General features: G+C 49.1%; 5 protein-coding genes and 1 long non-coding RNA gene across 10 annotated transcripts in view; 3 read left to right on the top strand and 3 right to left on the bottom strand.

The window, feature by feature from the left end:
• Positions 1-3,486, top strand: part of kif16ba (kinesin family member 16Ba) — a 45,102-nt gene extending 41,616 nt beyond the window's left edge. For all 4 annotated transcript variants that reach the window (XM_085278198.1, XM_085278196.1, XM_085278197.1 and 1 more), the window contains one exon: positions 195-3,486. In XM_085278198.1, the coding sequence (XP_085134324.1) occupies positions 195-356 (162 nt within the window). In that variant the 3' untranslated portion in view covers positions 357-3,486. The remainder of the gene's footprint in view (positions 1-194) is intronic.
• On the bottom strand, positions 3,480-8,755 carry LOC146573408 (dynein regulatory complex subunit 4-like). Its single transcript, XM_085278247.1, has 11 exons — positions 8,593-8,755; positions 8,376-8,468; positions 7,881-8,078; positions 7,577-7,783; positions 7,442-7,496; positions 7,066-7,271; positions 6,235-6,402; positions 4,307-4,393; positions 4,021-4,230; positions 3,843-3,908; positions 3,480-3,768 (listed from the first exon to the last, which is right to left on the bottom strand). Exons 1-11 carry the CDS (start codon positions 8,593-8,595, stop codon positions 3,733-3,735), a joined length of 1,329 nt encoding a protein of 442 aa, XP_085134373.1. The 5' UTR covers positions 8,596-8,755; the 3' UTR covers positions 3,480-3,732.
• On the top strand, positions 8,011-10,720 carry LOC146573409 (uncharacterized). The gene is made up of 2 exons (XR_014892827.1): positions 8,011-8,482; positions 10,505-10,720. It is a non-coding gene; the product is annotated as an uncharacterized LOC146573409 (long non-coding RNA).
• On the bottom strand, positions 9,148-12,614 carry LOC146573410 (uncharacterized). Its single transcript, XM_085278259.1, has 2 exons — positions 12,041-12,614; positions 9,148-10,323 (listed from the first exon to the last, which is right to left on the bottom strand). Exons 1-2 carry the CDS (start codon positions 12,087-12,089, stop codon positions 9,605-9,607), a joined length of 768 nt encoding a protein of 255 aa, XP_085134385.1. The 5' UTR covers positions 12,090-12,614; the 3' UTR covers positions 9,148-9,604.
• A 145-nt stretch (positions 12,615-12,759) lies between these two features.
• Positions 12,760-20,339, bottom strand: ndufaf5 (NADH:ubiquinone oxidoreductase complex assembly factor 5). The gene is made up of 11 exons (XM_085278255.1): positions 19,971-20,339; positions 18,486-18,526; positions 18,009-18,072; positions 16,632-16,679; positions 16,432-16,535; positions 15,066-15,105; positions 14,792-14,989; positions 14,642-14,702; positions 14,083-14,166; positions 13,174-13,256; positions 12,760-13,011 (listed from the first exon to the last, which is right to left on the bottom strand). The coding sequence occupies exons 1-11, from the start codon at positions 20,205-20,207 to the stop codon at positions 12,949-12,951; spliced, it is 1,023 nt and encodes a 340-aa protein (XP_085134381.1). The 5' UTR covers positions 20,208-20,339; the 3' UTR covers positions 12,760-12,948.
• A 213-nt stretch (positions 20,340-20,552) lies between these two features.
• The window catches only part of esf1 (ESF1 nucleolar pre-rRNA processing protein), an 11,223-nt gene continuing 7,346 nt past the window's right edge, over positions 20,553-24,429 (top strand). The window contains exons 1-7 of one of the 2 annotated variants that reach the window (XM_085278229.1): positions 20,553-20,641; positions 21,751-22,112; positions 22,276-22,577; positions 22,663-22,776; positions 22,866-22,975; positions 23,699-23,851; positions 24,295-24,409. In XM_085278229.1, the coding sequence (XP_085134355.1) occupies positions 21,773-22,112; positions 22,276-22,577; positions 22,663-22,776; positions 22,866-22,975; positions 23,699-23,851; positions 24,295-24,409 (1,134 nt within the window). In that variant the 5' untranslated portion in view covers positions 20,553-20,641; positions 21,751-21,772. The remainder of the gene's footprint in view (positions 20,642-21,750; positions 22,113-22,275; positions 22,578-22,662; positions 22,777-22,865; positions 22,976-23,698; positions 23,852-24,294; positions 24,410-24,429) is intronic. The other variant, XM_085278230.1, reaches the window with a different exon arrangement.

Raw genomic sequence — 24,429 nt, forward strand, 5'->3', positions numbered from 1 at the left:
TTGGCTGTGGTCCGTGTGGGGGTGGGCTGTAGGCAGGTATTCTCAGAGGACAGAGAGGGAGTCAAAGAGCACTGATGATGGTGAGGAGGATGATGAGGACGTCTGATAAGGGCCAGCTGCACTTAACCTGTGAGTGTTCTTAATGTTTTGGCTCACTAACACAGCCGACTTTCTTCTTCTGTGGTTCACTGCAGCGTTATCTGAGGAACTTGTTCCGAGTGATGCTGTCGTCCTCCAGCTCGCCCCTCCGAGCGGACGAAGACGGCCTTTTCCATCTGTCCAAACGAGACGTCTGCGACTTCTCCTCGTTCTTCAAGAAAGGCGTCTTCGAGTACAGTAGCCACGGCACCGGCTGACCGCCGCGCCGCATCAGAGGGCGGCGGAAACCTCTGACAAACCAAAACATAAACAGAACTGCTCGGTGCCTTTTTCCCGGCGCCTCAGCGGGTCAGGAGCAGGGAAAACGTGCAGGTCAGCTTTTCCTCTCCGGCTCCCTGCTGTCGTCAGACTCGGCCAATCAGTTGCTGCTCAGCACGAGTGTTTGTCCAGAGGCAGGTGGGACTCTGCACGATCCGTGGTCTGTATGTAACGCGCTCAGCTGCTCGCGCTCAGTGGGTCTGAGCGTTTTTAGAATCACTTCATTAAACCTTCACTCGTTTCAGAAGAGCTCCTCCTCTGTTTGTCACTGCGATCATCAGGAGGTGGATCTCTGTATCGCTGAGCGCCGCGCTGTCACGACACAACAGGTGAACGATCACACCTCGGTTAACAGCAGCCACACTGAACCTGGACAGTTACTGTGAGCGTCTACATTATGTATAATTCAGTTCAGCTTTATTTACACAGCGCCAAATCACACAGTCGCCTCAAAGCACTTTATACTGTAAGGTCGACCCTACAATAACACATACAGAGAAAAACCCAACAGTCATATGACCCCTATGAGCAGCACTTTAGCGATAGTGGGAAGGAAAAACTCCCTTTTAACAGGAAGAAACCTCCGGCAGAGCCAGGCTCAGGGAGGGGCGGGGCCATCTGCTGTGATTGGTTGGGGTGAGAGAAGGAAGACAGGATAAAGACATGCTGTGGATGCAGAGAGGTCTGTTAATACATAGTGAGTGAAGAAGAAACACCCAGTGCATCATGGGAATCCCCCAGCAGCCTACACCTGTTGCAGCATCACTAAAGCTACGTTCACACTGCAGGCGAAAGCGCATCAAATCCGACTTTTCTGACCCTATGCGACTCATATCCATCATGGTGTGACAGTGTGAACGGCACAAATCCGATATTTTCAGGTCCGACCTGGGTCACTTTCGTATGTGGTCCTGAATCTGAAACATATCCGATGTTTTAGTCACTGACACAAGACAGACACCAATTATCAGTGCCGAAGAAGACATCGTGAATGCTTCCTGTCCATCCCGTGAAACTGTTGGGAAGACAGCGTTGGAGAAACGTGAACATTTTATTTGTACTGTATAATCTGCAGATTGTGACAGAAATCTGCAGCTAGAAGCTCCGCTCCTCTAAAACAGCAACAAGGATCATTATTAGGTTATTTACATTATTATGTAAATAACAAAATAACTTAAAGCAAAAACTGGGAAACGTAAAGTTCGAAGTCTTTATATTAACGGCCATCTGTCAAACAATGCTGTTGGTCTGGGTCTAAACAGAGCGCGTTGTGTGGGACGTCTTCTTTTGTGCATGCGGCCGCTTTGAGCGTTCACACTAGAGCGCGTTTGTGTGAATGAGCAGACAAAAAAATCTGATTTGATCAAAAAATCGGAATTGAGCATCAAGACCTGCAGTGTGAACGTAGCCTGAGGGAGGATGCAGGGTCACCTGGTCCAGCCCTAACTATATGCTTTAGCAAAAAGGAAAGTTTGAAGCCTGATCTTGAAAGTAGAGATAGTGTCTGTCTCCTGAATCCAAACTGGAAGCTGGTTCCACAGAAGAGGGGCCTGAAAACTGAAGGCTCTGCCTCCCATTCTACTTTTAAATACTCTAGGAACAACAAGTAGGCCTGCAGAGCGAGAGCGAAGTGCTCTAATAGGGTGATATGGTACTACAAGGTCATTAAGATAAGATGGGGCCTGATTATTTAATCCAGTGAAGGGAAGCCAAAGCAGGAGAAATCTGCTCTCTCTTTCTAGTCCCTGTCAGGACTCTTGCTGCAGCATTTTGGATTAGCTGAAGGCTTTTCAGGGAGTTTTTAGGACATCCTGATAATAATGAATTACAGTCGTCCAGCCTGGAAGTAATAAATGCATGAACTAGTTTTTCAGCGTCACTCTGAGACAGGATATTTCTAACTTTAGAGATGTTGCACAAATGGAAGAAAGCAGTCTTACATATTTGTTTAATATGTGCATTGAAGGACATGTCCTGGTCAAAAATGACTCCAAGGTTCCTCACAGTGTTACTGGAGGCCAAGGTAATGCCATCCAGAGTAAGAATCTGCTTAGATACCATATTTCTAAGCTTTTCAGGGCCGAGTACAATAACCTCAGTTTGATCTGAATTAAGAAGCAGAAAGTTAGCGGCCATCCAGGTCTTTATGTCTTTAAGACATTCCTGCAGTTTAACTCATTGAGTCGGAAGAATGACGAGAGACGCCCAGAACATTACCTAGATCACGGTTTGGGCTGTGAGTGCTGCTCTCAGACAGATTGAACTCCGAGTCGAAGCCCCAAAGCTTCTCAAATCCTTTATCTCAGTTCAGCCTCTGTCTGCTTTAGCTCCACCCACTTCAAGCCAGCTCAGTGACTTTATCCAGAAAAAACTGTTTCAAGCAGCCTGAGCTTAGTGCACACGGAGTTCATCATCAGAAACTGTGACCACGATTAACGAGAAAAGTGAAAACCTTCAGCTCCACAGCAAAAAAATAAAATAAAAAAACTCCTTTTACAGAATCACTGGGAAAAACTTTAAAACTTTAACTTCTGGGCTTAAAATAAGAAGTGAATCACACAGTTTCACAGCCTGATGCACAAACTGGTTGCTCTCTGGACCGTTTCCTCCTCCGTAACAGCCGAGGACGTTTAAATTGTATTAAAAGTTTTCATGATTAGGGGCGTGGCCTCTGACTGACAGGTGGATGGTGACACAGGCAGCTGTAGCCTCTGGACGTGTTCCTGATGTTGGGGTGTTTTTAGCTGCTGTGAGGTTACCGTAGTAACAGACCAATTAAGAAGGCGGAGCTCCAGGTTTGATGTTCAGTGAAGCAGAAACAGTGACGTTTCTAATAACTGACTTTTCTACATTGACCATGTATTTAAATAAAAGCTGACATGTGGATCCTGTTGTTTCTCTTTTCCGTGTTTCACAGCTGCACATTAATCACTTTCATGCTAAGCGTGCAGCGATCGTGCTCCGCCCTCGCGCTCCGCCCTCGTGTCGGAGTGAATCCCTGCTGTTTGTCTTTAAGGGAAAAGAACCAAAACCTTTCAGTGCAGACCAATAAAAATTCAAAGTCCAACCAAAAGAAGTTTTATTTAGTTTGTTTTGGTAGATCAGCAGCAGCAGTGAGGTCTGTAAACAATAACAGCAGAAATATTCAGTCAAAAGGATCAAGTTTTCTTTCCACATTATTGGAGAAGCTTCGTGGAACGATTCAGTCACATCTTCAGAAGGAAATGCGTTTTATTTTGAAAGAGTTTAACTTCTTTTCAAATCCGTGGCGGCAAGTTCGTGGCGGCCGGTCCCTCCAGGATCTGCTGCGCAGGTTCAAGTCTTCAGCCCCTCCCTCTGCTCGTCGTACCCCTGCACAGAAACGCTCAGTCAGTCACCACCTGAGCTGCTGACAGGTGAGCTGTGCCCCGCCCACCACCGCTCACCTTACGCTGCTGAGCCAGGTCCTCCTTTAAGGCCGCGATGGTGTTGTGCTTCTGCTCCACGATGGCCTACAAAGGTCAGACATGTGAGCGCTCGGATCTAATTGGATGTGGAGACGTTTATCTGCACATCTTCGTGTTAACGATTGGCTTCCTGTAAACGTGCGAGCGCCATCTTTACCTCCAGCCTGCTGGCGGCGCTGCCTGCTGCCGTCGGATCGGCGCTGGAGGCCGAGAGCGCGGCGCACAGCTGAGCCTCCTTCTTCTCCAAGGTTTCAGTGAGCGCTGCCAGCTTCCTCTCCAACATCACCGCCTTCAGCTCGCTCCTCTGCTGCACGTCCATGATGGCGTCCCTCTGCTTCTTCAGCAGCTCGTCGCGCTCCTGCTGCACCTGCGGGACGCCAACATGGTCACAACCGTCAACATCATGGATGGAGGCAGGAGAGGAGATGATGGGGGCGGGTTACCTTCTCAGAGGCCTGCAGCAGCAGATCGTGCTCCAGTGTCAGATCTCTCAGCTCCCTCTCCACGACCTTCATCTGAGCCCGGCTCTCCTGTCAGCGATGACATCATCAGTTACTTACAGTGGTGTGCAAAGGTTCGGGCACCTCTGATCATTTTCATGATCTTTCTTCATACATCATCTGTTGCTTGGAGCAGCAATTTCATTTAAATCTGTCACACAGCAGACGAACGTGATGATGTTTGAGAGGTGAAATAAAGTTTACACAAAGTGAGCAACAGTTACTCTAAGTTAGGCAGGTGCAGAAATTTAGGCACCTTTGTCGTTTTATTGATTCGATACCTTTCGCCTTGTAATCATAAGGTTGCCGGTTCGAGCCCCGGCTTGGACAGTCTCGGTCGTTGTGTCCTTGGGCAAGACACTTCACCCGTTGCCTACTGGTGGTGGTCAGAGGGCCCGGTGGCGCCAGTGTCCGGCAGCCTCGCCTCTGTCAGTGCGCCCCAGGGTGGCTGTGGCTACAATGTAGCTGCCATCACCAGTGTGTGAATGTGTGGATGACTGGATGTAGTTTAAAAGCGCTTTGGGGTCCTTAGGGACTAGTAAAGCTATACAAATACAGGCCATTTACCATTTTATTACCATTTTATTGGAACAGAGAATTTGTTTGGTGAGCTCAGCCACACTTGACCTACATGCAGGTGAATCCAACAGAACAGGAACAGGTTCTCAGTGGCAACATGGGAGCCTCAAACAACTGGAAACAAAGACTGTTCAACATCATGGTTTAGGGGAAGGATACCTTCTGGCTGCAGATGGTGTCACTGTGCACAAAGAGATGCTGTATGAGAGAGTATGCAGAAGAAGCCTGAGGTATGCTACAGCACGACTGGAAAGCCAGCTGCAATTTGGAATAAACTGCTGTGACTCATGAAACTAAAACTGAGCTCTCTGGACACAACAGGAGGCGGCGTGCATGGTGGAAACAGAACCCAGCAGGCCAAGAGAAACACTACCCACAGTACAATTTGGTGGTGGTCCCATCATGCTGTGGGGCCATGGGCCCAGTGCCGGTACTGGGAGTCTCATTAAAGTTGAGGGTGGCATGGATTCCAGTCAACGAAGGTCCAGAATACCTTCAACCAGAATCCAGACTCTCACTGGAAGCTACAGGAAGCCTTTAGAGGCTGTTAATGCTGCCAAGGGCGGATCTACTAAATACTGATGTCATTTTTCTGGTGCCCAAATTTCTGCACCTGCCTAATTTAGATTAACTGTTGCACACTTTCTGTGAATCCTATAAACTTAATTTCCCCTCTCAAACATCGTTTGTCTGCAGTGTGACATATTTAAACGAGATTGCTGATCCAAACAACCGATGATTTATGAGGAGAAGCCTCCAGGTGCGTAAAGCTGCCGCTCAGCTTTCATGTTCCTGAGTCACCTGTTTGGTCATGAATCTGTTTTCTGCACTGGCTTAGTTTAATATTGACCTCATTTATGTTTATAATAATAATAATAATAATAGTTATTATTATTGTAATACACTGATGCCGGTCGTCCATATTAAATGTCAGTTGAAAGTGGGAGGAGCTTGTTTCAGAGGATGAGATAAAGAAGGATTATTCTGAGCTGTGACTGGAAGCTGTGGTCACATGATCTCCATTAAAGACAGAATTGATGTCGCGGGTCTCCCTCTGAATGACATCAGCCATGAGCAGAAATGTTTTGTTGTCCAGGTTCTGCTCTGATAAGGGCGAGCTTCCCGGCGACCATGTGACCTGATGGTGCTTTCTCCCAATGAGCCGCAATCTATAAAGTTATTAACAGGAAAAATGCTCTGCATCACCATTCTAGTAATGCTAGCAGCCTCAGGAGCAGGGGCGGGGCCTATCAACGCCATGGTGGGGGGAGGTGGAGCTTTTAGCAACGCACCAGCATCTGGGCCTTGCAGCGGTTGTGCTCCTCCAGCCGGCGGCGCAGCTCAGCCAGATCCCGCTGGGCCTCCGGCAGAGCCTCCTTCAGGCTTCTGTTCTCCTCCTGAGCCTTGGAGAACTCTCGGGACACCCGAGCCTGCTGCTTCTGCGCCTCCGTGAGCTCCTCCTACCAAACACAGGAAACGCAGCGTGAAGACAGACGGCCACACCGCTGGCAGGTCTCAGCTTTATCGAGCAGTGAGCCCCAAACAAAAAGCAGCATTCTGGGAAATGTAGGATCCAGAATTTAACAGCAAGTTTCCTTTAATTTCAGTTTCTGCAGCAAACACATAGAAGATATTTTACCTCATAAAGAACTTGCTCTAAAAAGATCTGCTATGTAACTCGTATCCACAGCAGGAAGTGAGTCACAATGAGACAGCTTGGACAGAAGTTTCAGATCTGTGAAGATGTTCTGGTCAAACATCTCAGAAACGAGATCCTCATTCCTGCCCGATCTGCTGAAATGTGAGCGGCCCAACAGGTCGCACGAAGCAGATCGTTCTCGAAGAACTCTAAGCTCTTCTTCGGTACCCTAACCCTGCAGGCAGCCGTGAACTCTTTGAACTCTCCATCAGATCTTGTGTAAAAATGCTATTTCATGTCCAACTGTGTTACCTTTGACCTTTTGAAGCTGGAGGACTGCAAACAAACACAAAGTCTGTGAAAATGAAAGTTTCCAAATATTATTTTATGTGTAAAAACCTTGAATCTGTGTCCCTGTGCTCCACCCACCGCACGCCTCCTGAGTCACAGCCTTGAAGTCTCCGTCCCGGCTCACGGGTCTCACCTTGAGCGTCCTCTGGTCTGTCAGCAGTCTCTCCCGAGTGGACGTGAAATGCTCCTCGACTCTCCGCAGAGCTCGGTCGTGCTCCTCAATCAGAGCCGCCTCTCGACTCTTCATCCTCTCGTCGAGCTCGGCAACCGCCACCTGACGCTTCTTCTTCTCCTCCTGGATCATCATCTGCATCTTCTTATGATACTTCACCTCGATGTCTGCGCAGGGAGGGAAACAGCAGCAGAGGTTATGAAGGAAGATGAATGGAGAGGAAGGAGTGGGAAAAGAATAGGAAGGAACTAGTACACGTGGGGGAAAGGAAGGAGGAGGTCGGTGTCCCAGGGCTGAAAGGCCACCTGATCGGCGCCGAGCTCACAGGTGTTCTTACCTCTGATCCTGTGCTCGTAGTGGTTGGTGAGCTCCATCAGCTCCGTCTGATGTTTCTGTCAAGGAGGAAGTGACATCACCGAGGTGTCCAGGTGTAAAAATCAAGTGTTAAATCGATTTACGGGCAGCGACTCACCAGCTGCAGCGCTTTGATGTGGCTCTCGATGTGGAACTTCTTCTCCGTGAGCTCCGCCTGCAGACCCTGAACGTTTCTGTGGAGCGCGATCTCAGACTGCACGTGCTTCTTCTCGACCAGCGAGGACGCAGAGACGGCCTCCATCTTCAGCTCAGTGATGGCGTTGTGCTGCTCAGACAGGACGTGCTTCAGCTTCCGCTTATAGACCTGGACAGTGACCAAGGACGGGTCAGGACTAAGATTAAGTTGAGATAAAGTCAGGATTAGGGTACAATAAACCTCCAGGATCGCGTGCGCAGCTCACTTCGATCTCGACTCGGTGGCGCTCCTCAGCCTCATCTCTCTCCCGGCTCCTGTTCCTCAGCTCGGCCTTCGTCTTGTCCAGGTTCCTCTTGGAGATCTCCCAGAAGGCCTGGATCTTGTCTCTCTCCAGCTGGAAGTAGCTTTTCTCCTCTTGCTCGCGGTCCAGCTCCTCCCGGAGGTGGATGATGTGGTCCTCCAGCTGGAGGTCAGACACGCTCAGGTCACTGAAACGTACCGCTTAAAACTGCCGTTTGCAGGAAATACACAGAGCCTCAAACTTCATCTGATTGTGGTGTTGCAGGTAAATCTATTTTCTCAGGCTGAGGTTACAGGTGTACCTAATGAAGTGGACAGTGTACTTGTTACTTTACGATCATAATCGGGCCTTTTACGTGTTGGACTGTGGGGCCGGGCCGGGCCGCGGACCCCCTGATGGACCCCCTCACACCTCCACACACTGTGAGAGGCTAACGTTAGCACCGTTAGCAGCTCTGACCTGATCCTTGGACATGTCCTCCGTGGACAGACCGTCCACCACCGTGGAAGACTTCACGTTCCCGCCCTTCTTCTTGCTTTTAGCCTTCGGCGGCTGAGGACGGAAGGGTAAGAGGCGCGTGACGTTCCGCTCATCGGGATAACAGGCTAGGGCTAAGCTAACATGCTAACAACAACATGGCTGAAAAAAACACCGGTTAAAGTAAAACTTTACTCACCATCGTGCCGCACTGCGCAGACTCACAGGGATCCGGAAACTTTAATTATACTGACAGAAAACTGCGGCTGGAGTTAAACACGTTAGCTGTTAGCTATCTGAGCCTCAGCTCCACTATCAACAAAAGACGCTGTCATGGCAACGCAGGACTGTATTACGTGTGTGTGTGTGTGTGTGTGTGTGTGTGTGTGGGGGGGGGGGGTATTAACATCTTCGTGGGGACCAAAAATTCGAGGTTTACTATACTCGTGGGGACCAACAGCCCCAATTTTGAGACTAAAAATGTGGTTTTAGCGTGAGGGTTAGGCATTCATTGTAGATGGTTAGGGAGACCTTTGTGTCAATTAGATGCCCCCACAAGACATGAATAACCCACGTGTGTGTGTGTGTGTTGTGCCTTGTACAGTTTTCTCTTATAATTTATATTTAAAGTCTTAAACTGATGCTCTTTGGTCATTAGGCCTCTGAGAGAAAATTTGAGAACAAATTTTTATTTGAATCATTTGTAAGCAGAAAAAACTTGCAAGCTTTTAAAGCATGAATATTTCTTGCTGGTTTAGTTTATTATTATTATTATTATTATTTTGCTTTCCAAAGAGCAGTGATTCTGAAATAAACTGACATCATTTATTCAAAGATCACTTTTATAAATTTACACATAATATTAAAGATCTGCATCTGCTGCTGCAGCCTGTTCGTCATATTTTAAGACATTTTGTACGTAAACTGATTCAGCAACGTGAAAATAATTAGACTGTATCTAAAAGATGGAAATGGTCTTTCCAGGGCATGTGGGAGGGGCTCCTGTGTTCTGATTGGATAGAAGTTGCTGAGGAAAGCGCTGATCTCGGTAAACTGCTTCCTGATTGGTTCATGGTCTCAGTCACTGCCTACAGGTCTGACTAAATGAAAGTTAATTTTTGGAGGTGATGGTCCTTCGATAGTAAGGGAGGAGCAGGACGCGGGGGAGGAGTCTCACCCGCCCCTCACCCATGATAACTGGTTTAAAGGAGTCAGGAGGAGCTCCGGCAGCTGCTTTCTATCTGCAGAGGATTCTGGGTAAGGTGATACACGCAGGTGTCGGAGGCGTGTCCTTCAGGTTGGGGCCTGCACTGGTTGCTGTACAGAGGAGCAGTCGGTGCTGTGGAGGTGTTTGACTGGTTGCCGACGTCGGAGCAGCAGTAAGGGGTTTCCACCTTGGACTCAGGGGCTGGGCCGGGCTCCACGTCGGCGTGTCCGATCTCCTCGTAAACCACCTCGCTCAGCACCGCCCTCGTGTCCCTCGCTGCTTTCTCGGCTTTCCACAGTCTCAGAGTCAACATGGACAACAGCACCAGTGCAGCTCCTGCCAGCACGCCAACAGGAACTTTCCACAAGTCTGAGGGGGGCGCTGTGTCAGCACCTGCAGCCGTCACCTTCCGGTCAGGGTCGTCCTTTCTCCCGGTGACTGTTCGATCCACCACGCTGGGGTCTGTGGTCACATTCAGATAGGCGGTCTTCCTCTCATTGCACAGATACATCGAAGTATCAGACTCTACCACATTCCTGATAAGCAGCTCGTTGTTGTTACGGGAACTGAAGCGCTTCGAACTGCTGTTCACGTGACCGTTACGGACGGTGAGAAGAGTCACCCGGGTGCCTCTTATAGCTCGGCTCCAGGTTACATCTCCCTGAGCATGAGGACAGGTGAGCACAGCGTCCGTGTGCTGCCGTGTGCTGACAGTGGGGATTCCTGCCAAGGAAAAAGCAGAAATGATGATGTCACATGTCTGAATCTGTATCAGATGCTTCCTGACTCACGCCACGCTGACCGGCCTTCCTTCCCTCCAGTTATTTTCATCTTTTAAACATTTAAAGGACATTTCCCCTTTGTCTATCTTTAGTCTGTTGTTTCATGTTATGCTTTATTTCAGATAAAGAGATTCAGGAGCCTGAGGAACCAACAAACTGCTCTCTGACAGGAAGCAGCCTTCAGAGCTGCGTACGAACCTGATGGACGGCTCTGCGATGTGGTTTAAAATCAATGTCTTTACTTTACTAATATTTGCATTTTATTCATTTTGCTCCTGAAGGCGACAGACTTGAGTTTTCTGGACTTGTTGACCTGATAATAAAAATTCTGAATGCTTGTTTGATTTCTCGTTTAGTTCAGTCTCCGTGACTCTGCTGTGACGGCTGCAGTCGTGCATGTCACGCATATATCAGGTGTATTAAAGGACCACTGGCAGACGTCCTCTGGTGCCCTTTCAGCACAGACTCACAGTAAAACCTACAACCTGAATTTATCTCATATAATAAGAAATGAGATGTGATTAGTTTGCTTTAATAAGTTTATGTGAATTGTGCCAGTGAAGCGATCCACAGTCAGAGTCAGCAGGTGTAAGCTGGCCTCTTTGATGATGTCGTTATGGTTCTGGGGTTAAAACCACCGTGAGCTGCAGCTCCTCCATGAGTGGAGGTGTCCCCGGCCTCCCAGTGCCTGTGGACATCGTTATGGTCATTATGGACAAACTGTGATTTGCATGTAAGTCCAGAAACAGAACACAGGCCCCTCCCAACTATGTCAATGCCCACCTGAGTGTTGACGTCTCCCAGCCGAACGATGGAGTCCCACCCCACCAGGTGACTCCACGTAGGTAATCTGAACTGCATTTGGCATGTAGCAGTCAGGACCCTGACCCAGAGCTGCAGGGAAGCAACTCTCTCATGGACTGAGGGGATACAGGAACACCAGCCCCCGCCTCGTGCCCAGGGCGACTGCAGGAACTTGGTTCCACTGCCCAGCTGTATCTAGCTGCTATCTCCCAGCCACCTACAGTTGGGCCATGGGCGGAGCCCCACAGGACTGACTCCATTGGCTCCTCTCCTCAGACTCCTGCCCTGCTGGAGTTATGTTTCTTTTCTTTTTAAAATTAGAACCACTTCATCAGATGTTACAGCCTGGATGCTGAAGCCTTTTAAACCTGCATTCTTAGTACTGCCAGCCGGGGGCGATCTGCTGCCCCCGGCTCGAGCTTAGTCAACACCTCCCTGATGAGTTTATGGTCTGTGTGAATAAAACATGAAGTTTATTTTGGAAGTTTTGGTCTCGTTTGAGTCGCAGGAGGCGGGCGAGGGTTCAGGGCAGGGCTGTAAGCGTGGTTATGTGTGTGTGTTTAGGCTCAGTTTCTCAGTCAGACGGACTCATGGTTAGAAACACAGCGAGCCCCACAGAGAGGAGACACACGAACGGCAAATAAAACCTGCACGTGGCTCAAACGGCTCCAGAAGCAGCGCCTACACTTTCATATTCATTCTCTTAACACCAACTCCAGTTTCTGTCCTTTTGTTCTGCTTCATATAATCGTCACATAACATAACAGCCTTTATCTTCCTTAGATAACCAGAGGAAACAGTGTTACGTTGTTGCAGCTGTAATCGTGAGAACATGCTGACGGAGGCGTTCTTACCTGCAGCGCTGTGACAGACGTGGACACACAGGAGCAGGCAGAGCAGCATCTCTGCAGACGTCTCAGCGGCGGCAGCAGCGTTTCTATGAAAGAGGAACTTCTGAGTGACGGGTGGCTACTTATGGCGCGGCTGCAAACACTCGTTTCTAATTTGCTGACATCACACAGAGTGATTTTTGAACAAAAATGTTTTTAAAACACTATTTTAAAAAATCTTCTCTAGTTATTTGCCAAACCCATATGCAGGTATTAAAGTTCCTCATTCACATATTTTTATCATCTTAGGTTATTTCACATGGGACCAGTTAAACAGCAGGTAGGCGGGACTCGCCCTGGCGCGCTCCACCCTGCGGCGACCCTCATGAACGCTGTTTTGGGATCAGCCTGATCTCTCTGGTCTTGAGGTTTTTGATTTGCAGATACAGCCCTGATCAAAAGTTTCAGACCAAAACTCAAACTCTTTCTCCATCTGCTGGCCAGGTCTGTGAGTGTGAGCCTCAGCTTCCTGCTCTCACTGACAGGAGTGATACCAGTGCCACGTTCAGTCACTGACCACCTTTCTTCATCATTCGGATGCTCAGTTTGGACTTCAGCAGCTCGCCTTCACCACGTCTGCATGCGCCGAGCTGCTGCTGTGTGTCTGATATTTGAGTGAACGTGACTTCGAGTGTTTCGATCCCACTTCAACCGTTTGGTTTCTCTCAAGTTTCAGCCACGTGAACAGATGTGTCAGCTTTTATTTTTAGATTTCTAAAAGACAACTTCCTGTCAAAGACAAACTCTTTCAACATCATATTTGTCTTCTGTACATCAGAGTTCACGTTTCTTGCCTCTAAAACATTTTATTTTCATTAAATATGGCGTCTACAGTCGGCTCCGAGGCTCTACGGTTGGTCCGTGCCGCTCGGTCAGCCGGTCTTTGATAAATCTCCAAACGACGCGGTGGCCGAGCCTCGCTTCGCCGGTTTGGCCTGAAAGAGAAAAAACGCTGAAGTCATGGTTCTAAAATCTGGTTTTTCTAAAATCAGAAGCTGTTTGTTATTCTGCCACGCTCACGTCCTAAAGATGGAGATCGCTCCACCGTGAACGCAGCAGAAACAGACTGAAGCGCACGGAGCATCAGGTGTTCTCACCTGAGACTCGTGAGGCTTCCAGCCAATCATGTAGAGGATCTCAAAGGTGGCGGGGATGGAGCCGTCCTCACTGCCGTACATCTCTGAAACATTTCAGGCACATGAGAAAAACACAGTGACACATGAACCGCCGCGCTGTGACTAAAGCGCCAGCCTGACGCGTCACTGATGAGCAAACAGAAACACGGCGTCGGCTCTGACTGGCTTCAGTGTTTGTTCAACTATCGTTAATTACGAATAACAGTTTGTTTGTTAGCAGAGACGCAGATTCAAACCCAGAACCTTCTCACGCACGTGCTCGTGTCAACCTCATTCAAACTGAGGCCACGCCTCCACCTGTTACCTACACCGCTGCCTGTGCTCACGCTCAGAAGTGCTTTATCCCTTTAAACCCTCACCTAGCGTCAGGTTAGAGTCTAGAGCAGAGGTGTCGGACTCCAGGCCTCGAGGGCCGGCGTCCTGCAGGTTTCAGATCCCACCCTGGGTCAGCACACCTGAATCACATGATTAGTTCCTTACCAGGCCTCTGGAGAACTTCAGGACATGTTGAGGAGGTCGTTTATCCATTTAAATCAGCTGTGTTGGATCAAGGACACGTCTAAACCTGCAGGACTCCGGCCCTCGAGGCCTGGAGTTGGACCCCTGGGTTAAAGGGTGATCAGGTGTTCTTCATCCTCTGTTCCTCCTTTCAGCCCGACCGCGTCTCCTCATCCCTCCGGTTTGTACACGTGCACCTTTTCTGGCTTCCTGCTCGGACGAGGTGAACATGGAGCAGACCGATTCCCTCGCGTGCACCGGGCGGTACGAACAAAATCGGCCAGTCCACACATTTTGTGAATCTGACGCTACTAATACTCATCAGTGTATCACATGTCATTTAGCACCAATCAGACAGCGGCTCAGACTCACCTTTGTAAATCGCTGCTGCTGCTAAGATGGTGTCTCTGTGCAGCAGCGACTTCCTGTTCCACGCACAGTTGCTCTCACCCATACCTGCACACAGCACATCACGAACACTGCACTTTTAAACTTTAATCGAAAGTTTGTTCAAACTAACAGCCTCACGAATGACTTCAGATCCGAAACCGGTTCAGCGATCAAACCGCAGTGAGGTCATCAAACTGTTTTAGCTTAAACAGCGAATCCTGAAATGCTCTCTTATTCAGGCGGAGCCTCTGCCGCTCGGTTTGAAGCCTGTTTGCAGGCAAATGAAAGGAGGAATAAAAGCAGCACGTTCACTCGGGGACCTCCACGAGCCGGCGTCCTGGGACTCGGCCACCTAAAGCTCTGTGCCGACGACTCTGAGAGTCGCTGTGATCAGACTGAAGTCGTCATTTCTGGCTCTGCGCTCATCAGGTGCAGATCCTCGTTCGCTTTCCTTTGCTTCCACGTGAAGAGGGCGACTGTAGAGCCATGTTTGAATGTTGCAGGAACCACATGATTCAAACGAATGGTTCCCAGCTCGTACCTTGTAAATCCGTCATGACTTCCATGATTCCTGGATAATGAACCTGAATGTCATCGATGTCCTGGAACAAAGAGGCGGAAGGGTCAGAGGTCACCGTGAGCTGATGTAAAACATTCTGCGTGTTTAACAAATGCAGCCACGCTGACTCACCACAGTGAGCATGTTGAAGCCAGCTTGGCCCAGCAGGTTTCCCAGGTCGGTGACGGCGGTGTAGGGGGAGATGTGGGGCGAGAACCCGCCCTCCCGCTCCGTCTCGGCCAGCTGCAGGGAACAGCGCAGCTCGTAGAGCGTCTCGCCGCCCACCATCGCTCCGATGAACACCCCGTCCGGCTTCAGCACCTGGTGAATCTGAGAGGACGGCGCACAACGAAACGTTAACGGGCGAGCTGCAGTCAGTCATGGTATCGCAGCAGGTTCGTCTCACCTGTCTGAGAGCTCCGGGCAGGTCGTTGATCCAGTGCAGACTGAAAAGCATGAAGCTCAGCTGCAGTTTTAATGAGCACACATGTTGTTCATAACAAACCCTGGTCCTCTCAGTCTAGACCCACTTTATTTCATACATTTGATTTTTTTAACCTTAAAATCACTCGTTGCATTTCTGGACATAAAAATCTAACGACATGATTATCGGTTATTATTTATTCACGATGTCCTTCAGTTCCATTAGCAACCATTTAAAAATATATGATGAATTTAATCTTTTCAAACTGTGACTGAGATAATCAGCACAAATCACATGATCAATATATTTGACTTCATTTACATTAAACAGTGTAAAAGAAACATAAACAGGCTGCAGACAGGAAGATACCGCCAACGCCGGAAACGTGCTCGTCATCTCCGAGCATGACGCTCCCTGAAGACCAACACAGAGAGACTGAGGAGGAGCTTCTTCCCGCAGGCGATACGGTCTCTCAATCACACCACCACACAGTACTGACCCACACATACAGTTCTTACACACACTGGACTTTCTGGACATTGTTTTCACTTCATTACTTAAATCACTTTAAGCATATTTGCACTGCAGAAGACATAATGTGGATCGCACAACACTGGACACTATATTCTTCATTTCCAGTTAATACTTGTACAGCTGCTGTTATTGTGTATATATTTATTTATATTTCTTCATACATCTTATATAGTTCTATATTGTGTATTTTGTTGTACAGTTATTTTATTTTCAACTTTAATTTTTATATTTTATTTTATTCCTTCCTAGTTAAATTTACCCTTTTTAATTTTCATATTTATTTCCTATCCTATTCATAGTCTTTTTTGCTTTAGGTCACGAGCAGTTGTGTAAGCATTTCACTGCATATCGTACTGTGTATGACTGTGTACGTGACAAATGAAATTTGAATTTGAATTTTATTTAGGAAGTTATTAAAAAGCTGTGAAAGGCAGTGAAACAGGCACAGAGACTCAGAATAACCAAGTAAGATGCTAGAACGAGGTTCAAACTGAAAACAACCACAAAGACACACAAATTATAAAAAAGACACAAAAAACAAGAAAACATGAACCTGACATAAAACACTACTGTAGGAAACCATTAAAAAAGCTCAGACGCCATCTCGTGGCTGAAGTTGGTACTGCAGCAAACAGTCGGTCACTCAAACCTTTTCTGTGAAACGAGCTGCACTGAAACGAGCTGCACTGAAACGAGCTGCACTGAAACGAGCTGCTGTGAAACAAGCTGCTGTGAAACAAGCTGCAGTGAAACGAGCTGCACTGAAACAACCTGCACTGAAACAACCTGCACTGAAACGAGCTCTGGTACTCACGCCAAGCTGCTCACTACCAGGTCGAAGGTGTTTTCTTTGAACGGCAGAAACTCCTCGTCAGCCAGGACGCAGTGAGTCGGGATCTCGCTCGGCCTCCTCCGTCTCTGATCAGAAAACAACATTCACATATGAAATTACAGCAGTCTGCTTCAAACTCCTGCCCCCATCTTTGATATCTGAGTACGAGTCTAAGGACCCACCAGAGACTGCTGGGAAACGTCTGTCAGGCAGAAACGCTCCACCACCTCCTGCGGGACACATCGTCAGCACAGAGCTCATCATAACAGCAGTGAAACTCGTGCAGCGCACACAGACGCAGGCAACAAACATCTGAGCTCATGTTTAACGTTCTGCTCATCTCCCGCTCTCTGGTTTTATTCTTTGACTCTGACAGCAGCTTTACATGATTCACAACTCAGAATAATCCACCTTTTTCTGATTCTGTCTGAAATGTTTTAGCTCCTGTCTCCACCTTGTGCTGATTGACCGACTCTGGGAAGCCTACAGAGGGGCAGCACCCAGAAAGCTGTGCGTCTGTAGCTGTTATATGTTCAGTTTTATCTCAGTGTTTTTATTGCTGTGGTGTCGTCTCTGCAGCTGTCAAAGCTGCTGACTCTGAGTCTCATGTTCACCTAAAACCTCCTCAGACAGTCTGTGATCGCACAAATCCAAAACTATAAATAAGAGTTCCTCTATAACTTTGTTTATTTTGGTTTCCCAACCTCACAAAATGATTTCAGGTTTTCTATTTGATTGTTTTGGTGAACTACAGACAGTTTGTGGAGATGACCATATAAGGAGATCTAAACGACATCAGCTCGTTACCGAGGTAACAAAGACTCGTCTGAGGCCTTTTCTGCACACCGAGCTCGTGACTTTATGTTTATCGTGTTTAACATGAGCAACAGTGTGACGTCATAGCAGAAACAGCAGAGCTTTAGCTTGAGCTGTGCTCATCGGTTCATCTCTGATCAGGAAATCCGACCCGTCTGTAGCTGCTGAATACATGTGATCACAGCGGTGACCTCACACACACGCACACACACACACACACACGCACACACACACACGCACACGCACACGCACACACACGCACGCACGCACACACTCTCACACACACACACGCACACACACGCACACACACACACACACACACACGCACACACACACACACACGCACACACACACACACACACACTCACACACACTCTCACACACACACACGCACACACACACACACACACACACACACACACACACGCACACACACACACACACACACACACACACTCACACACACTCTCACACACACACACGCACACACACACACACACACACACGCACACACACACACACACGCACACACACACACACACACACTCACACACACTCTCACACACACACACGCACACACACACACACACACACACACACACACACACGCACACACACACACACACACACACACACTCACACACACTCTCACACACACACACGCACACACACACACACACACACACGCACACACACACGCACACACACACACACACACACACACACGCACACACACACTGTACTTTGCTTAAATGCTCTGCGATGTGACTTCTTCCTCCGCCGATGTCCAGCGCCAGAGGAAACGTCCTGAGGAGACAGGAAGACAAACGGTGACTGTTTTTTATCCTGTCTTCCTTCTCTCACCCCAACCAATCACAGCAGATGGCCCCGCCCCTCCCTGAGCCTGGTTCTGCTGGAGGTTTCTTCCTGTTAAAAGGGAGTTTTTCCTTCCCACTGTCGCCAAAGTGCTTGTTCACAGAGGGTCATGTGATTGTTGGGTTTTTCTCTGCATGTATTATCGTAGGTCTACCTTACAATATAAAGCGTCTGCTGTTGTGATCGTTGCTATAGAAACAAAACTGCATTGGAGTGATCTGGCTGTGTGAACGTTTCCTGCTCTTTGACCTCCTCAGATGATTTCCATGACTTTTGAAGCAGACGTGTCTCTCTGTGGTTAAACTGTGTGAAACATGGGTCCAGCTGCCTCGTCAGGAACTCACCGTGCGATGTCGTAAACCCGATCGGCCACTCGACTCCCGACCTGCAAACCAACAGCACAGGACGTCTGATCAGCGTGGCTGGGTCTGGTTGTTATAATGAAATCATTTCCCCCCCTTTAGACAAAACAACAGGAACAACATGTGATTCATTCAGTGAGGTCATCACTGATGGTGGTGTCAAACCCAGCTGCAAATTCTGATCTCATTCTCTATGATCCAGATGTTTGATGAGGCTGAGGACCAGCTGAAGATGGACATAAGAGGGACCGGTCAGGGTCAGAGAGGCTGACCTGGTCTGAGCGTGTGCAGAGGGAGGGTGGAGGATGAAGATGGAACTGCAGGGAGGCGGAGAGGAGGAAGACGAGGACATTTGTGGTGCACGTCAGTCAGGACATCTCTAATTGCATAACTACACACTACACACACAGGAAACTCTGTTGATAAACTGTTATTTCATTTTCTGTGGAAAAACAAAATTGATCACAATTCTAACAATGGTGGCTTAAATTTGATAGATTTCAGTTCCCTAAATGATGCTTTCAAAAAAGTGGAGTAAAAGCATCTATCTGGACTTCCTCTCATCACGTGTTTTCACATTTGGGTGGCTGGACTCAAACTTTCATCAGCAGACTCTTGGATCTGTAAACATCACCGTTCTCCACAAAGATGTTATATTTGGAACATCTGTAACATCTTTACAAGAATAAATCGCCCTTCTTTGAAAACTGGTTTAATGATGGTATTCTTCAATAACACTGGCTCTTCCTTCCAGGTGTAACATCCCAGTGTCCCCACACCTGTCCAAGCCCCGCCCTGTCCTGACAGAGTCTCCATCAGGTCAGATGTGTTTCTCCTCTTGTAGATTAGGTCTCTTTATCTCTGTTCCTCCTCCCATTTCTTTCTGGACTCATGTTGTCGAGGGCGCTGATTGGATAAAGGTTTGGTCTTTGCCACAAAAAATCCTCCTTACTAACAAAGTGAAGGAGATTTCATTTAAGCTCATTCATAGATTTGATCCTGTCAAAGCTTCCTTCAAAAACAGAAGCGCGATACAGAAACATTTGCCTTTACTCAGCTTTTATGGAAACATATCGTTAGTTTCATCTCTGACAGCGTCTTTAGTGAGAAAGACTCGTGCTTTTCCCTCATCGATCAAACTCCACATCTGTAAATGTAAGCTGTCCACTCTCAGGACAGAAACAGAAAGTTTGTTCCTGTCTCAACAAGAAAGCTTTGAAAACATGAATATTTGTAATATTTTAATGTCTTATTTAATTATTCAGTGTGTCTGAGTCACTTTCCCCGTTTAATCTGTATTTCTGTCCGGTGTGTTTACTTATACATACTCTTGCACTGTGTTATGATTTGGAATACAGTTGTGCAGCGTGTTCTCCGTGTGTTGTGTTTGTTGTTAAAGTTTCTGTTGAAATAAAGTTGGAGAAACAAAGACACAGAAAACCGGACAGGTGTGTGGGTCGGGCTCACCTCCTGCCTCAGGTAGTCGTACTGCTGGCTGTCCTGCAGCTGGGCGGCCCAGTCTTTCTGCCTCTGCTTCATCTCCCTGCTGAACACGTTCATGCGGCCTCCGCCCGACAGCCCGGAGCGCCCGGCCCCCGGTGGCCCGGTCCCGTTGAGACCGGCCCCGGAGAGCCGGCTCCAGCCGCCCGCGGAGCTCGCAGGGAGGCCGAGCCGCAGGAGCCTCCGACACAGCCTGCCGCTCATCCCGCGGAACAAACTCACAGACACCAACACGGAGACTTCCGAGCCTCCACACCGGGTCACCTCCGAGGGGAGAGACCCAAAACCCGGACCGGCCTCAGCTGAGCTCACCGGAAACCCCGGAAACGGATCACAGCCTGAGAACGGAAGTCAAATTGAATAAAATACGATCAAAATAAAATGACTTAAATTAAATAAAATAATATATAAACAATACAGTGATAATTAAATTAATAAGTTCATTTAATAAAATTAAATTAATAAAATAATTTGCGTTTGTTATTTGCCGTGTCACGCTGTGTTTAAACCGCGTTTCGCTCCTGTTTGTCCCACTTCGCTCGCCTTAGAGAAAGGGGCGGGGCGGAGCAGATGACGCTACAGCGTTGCAAGCTGGGTAAACACGTGTGTGAGATCGCGGAGGAGCGGACACTGTGTCGGTAAAGTTTCACCAGTTTCTAAGTTTAATTTAAAGCTCGCGTTGTTTCAGGTGTTTCAGATGTTTCAAGCGTAGACGTGCTGTTTCCGGTCCTCTCAAGTGTTTCCTGTGCTCTCAGCTATTTCCGGTGTCTCCAGGTTGTAAACATGAAAACAGAAAGCCAGGCTGAGGTGTGCGGCGCAAACTGAGCGATGATTTCAAACCCGATCCTCTTTAAAACCTCCAAAAGTTTCAGAGGATGAAACAGACAAGAGCACAGAGAACGATTCAAAACCGTCAGATCAATAAAACGGTGAGATCGATAAGAACCGTCTGGGCGCTGCAGTCTGAGCTCATCGCGGCTCAACGACACTGATACCTGTGAGGTCATCACCGGTTGCTGCGTCGGTTCGCACACGTCTGTGATGACAGTGAGAAATAAGGGGCGTGTTTACACGCCGCTGACCTCTCGTGACCTCAGCTGGACCTCAGCTCCTGCCTCCTCGGACGATCACAGCCTGGAAGCCTGGAGCCTGTCCCAGCGCTCACACCGCGAGAGGCGGGTCCACCCGGGCAGGTCGCCGGTCTGTCAGCCGGCACCTGTAAACGCAGCATGTAGCAGGAAGCTGGAGAACTCAGAGGGAACCCAGGCAGGAGCCGGGACAACCAGCAGGTTCTAACCCAGAGCTGTGAGGCAGCCGTTCCGTCCACTGGACCGGCCTGCTGCACAGACTGTCTCCACACTGCTCCTGCACGGGGGACAAACTGTGGTCTGCCTGGAGCTCGGAGGAGGCAGGAGCGAGTCTCCGTCCTTCAGGACCAGAAGATCCAGCGGAGGTCATGAAGAAGAAGGACTGGCGCTGTACACACTGACATCACAGAGTTCATGTTGTCCACCACTGCACGTTTCTTTGCTCCGTGTCATTGTTGTTGGCATTAAAATTGTGTTTTAAAACGTGAGCGTTTTCAGTTCTACGACCTCATAAGAGCCGGTGATCGTAGTAATGAGGATTACTGAATGACCCTGAATGCCACACGTGTGTCCATCAAGAGGCTGGGGGTTGGGTTTGACGTCCGAGCAGAAACCAGCTCGGTGTGAAACGTGGTTTTTAACTGGTTTCTGTTCTGCAGGTGACGCTGGGATTTTACCGCCATGTCGTCCAAAAAACGCCCAGACGGGGACGAGCGCTTCCTCCGGGTCCAGAAGGACCCGCGGTTCTGGGAGATGCCAGAGAGGGAGCGCAAAGTCAAGATCGACAAACGCTTTCAGTCCATGTTCCACGACGAGCGCTTCAAGGTCAAGTACACGGTGGACAAGCGAGGGCGGCCCATCAACCACACCTCCGCTGAGGACCTGAAGCGCTTCTACAAACTGTCCGACTCCGAGGGGGAGGAAGCTGGCGAGGGCGAGGAAGCAGCAGAGGTGAAGAAGAAGAAGGACGTTGGCGGCGCCAAAGCAGAGCAGCCTAAAGGAGCAGCGAGTCTCTCTGAAGGTCAGGAGATGTTTTCATGTTAATGAACTTCTGGTAAAAACACACCGTTACCATAGCAACACTGTGTGGATGATTGAGGGGTGTCCAGGTGACCTTTGACCCTGCTCAGGTAAGCGTGTCAGAAACGATTTGACCGTCTCTCTTCTGTTCGATGCTGATGCAGGTGTTGAAGATGATGACGAGCAGCGGTCTGCAGAGGAGGATGAAGATGACCTAAGCGTCTCTGATGAGGAGGAGGAGGAGGCGCAGAGTGACGAGGCGAGTGGATCTGATGAAGAGGAGTCGGGCCTGGATTCGGGGGACGACAGCGACAGCGGGCCGGATCTGGCCCGGGGGAAGGGCAACATCGAGACGAGCTCGGACGAAGACGACGAGGACGACGTGGGCGCCATCCTGAGGAAAGAGGAAGAGGAGATCGAACACGACTGGGGGGAGCTGTGCAAAGACGCGCCGCGGAGCGACGAGGTGATGCTGTGTGCGGTAAAGGCTGAAGGTCAAAGGTTAGTCTGCGCCACCAGGAAATGTTGCTAACACGATCTCACCGCGTTAGGTGTCGGCGCGGCTCGCCGTCTGCAACATGGACTGGGACCGGCTGAAGGCCCGAGACCTGCTGGCTCTGCTCCAATCCTTCACGCCCAAAGGCGGCGCCGTGCTCTCTGTGAAGGTAAGGAGACCTGTGTGGGTTTGTCTGTGTGTGGGCGGAGCCGGGAAGTGCTGATGATCAGCACAGTGCGTGCTGGGTTATGCTTGCAGATCTACCCGTCAGAGTTTGGGGAGGAGAGGCTGAAGGCGGAGGAGAGTCAGGGACCGATGGAGCTGAAGGCGCTGCCCGACGACTCGGAGGACGACACGGAGGAGGAGAGGTAATGATGATGTCACAGAGAGGCGGGATTTAGATGCAGTTTTCAGCCAGACTTTGTTAGTCGAGCAGCTCGTGGGAAAGTTTGTGTCATGAGGCTGCGTCGGCTCTGACGGTTCGGCACCGGCGGGACGTTTGTTGGCTTTTCAACATAAAAGGTGGATTACATGAATATGCAGGCCACTTCATTAGGTACACCCTGCACTCTTAATTCTTCATGCATCAGATTCAACATCTGCTGGAGTGACATCATCATGACATCATCGCACAGGTGCTGTAGTGAGTGCAGCAAACTCATCGTGGTGTTCTAGAAACCGTCTGAGATGACCTGAGCTTTGCTGGAGCAGCGCTCCACGCCATCACAGCGGCGCCTCTGCTAGCGTTTCACTCAGGGAGCTGCTGCTCGCTGCAGATCAGCAGAAACACAACCGTGACACGTTCATGGTCTCTGAAACCTCCTTTCTTCATCAGTCGGGTCAGTTTAAACTTCAGCATGTCTGCATGCGCTGAGCTGCTGCCCTGTGATTGGCTGATCAGGTATTTGCATTAACGAGCAGATGCACAGGTGTACCTAATGAAGTGGCTGTAACTGTAACCTTATTGCTTTGAAACAAGCTGCATTTGGACACCAGTGATTCTGTGTACACTTAAAAACAGCTGTGCAGTATCAGGTGGGCGGGGCTCCCTGCTGACCTGTCAGACGGTCATGGGTGTTGTGTGCTCTCAGGGTTTACAGGGAGAAGCTGCGGGACTACCAGTTCAAGCGTCTGAAGTATTTCTACGCCGTGGCGGAGTGCGACTCGGCCCAGACGGCGGCGAAGATCTACGAGGAGTGCGACGGCTACGAGTACGAGAGCAGCTGCTCCGTCCTCGACCTGCGGTACGTCAGCAAACGGCAAACGCGCGCACGTCAGGCTCACGCTAGCTGCGCTCGGACCTGCGTGTCAGCGAGCAGACTAAAGTGACTCATGTGTTCCTGTTGATAAACTTCAGCTTTCCCCGCTTCAGTTATTCCATAATGAAGGTTTGTAGATGTAGTCGTTCCTGAATCGGACGTCTGCAGGGAAGCCAGGATCTGAGTATTTAACATTCCCCAGCTGAGCTTCCATCCATGAACTTTAGTTCAGTCAAAGGTCAGAGTGCACGCGCTGCAGGGTCACCATGATGACGCGCGCGTTAATCATCCAATAGTTACACACAGATTTGTTCCAGCTTGTTGATGAAAGCCAAACGCGTCATGTTGTTCAGCTTCAATGTCGATCATCGACTTTAGAAGCTCGTTAAAGGATCTCACGGCTTGTCCTCTTCTCCTGATACGAGCAGCTTCGTTCCCGATGACGTGAAGTTTGACGAGGAGCCCAAAGACGCGGCGACGGACGTAAACCTGTCGGCCTACACGCCCAAGCTCTTCACCTCGTCTGCGACCGCCACCTCGAAGGTAAGCGCTTCCCCGACACT

This window comes from Mchenga conophoros, linkage group LG6, assembly GCF_057382185.1.
Source record: "Mchenga conophoros isolate Kocher_MC1m ecotype Shallow Benthic linkage group LG6, M_conophoros_male_GT1.1, whole genome shotgun sequence".
Classification (NCBI taxonomy): domain Eukaryota; kingdom Metazoa; phylum Chordata; class Actinopteri; order Cichliformes; family Cichlidae; genus Mchenga; species Mchenga conophoros.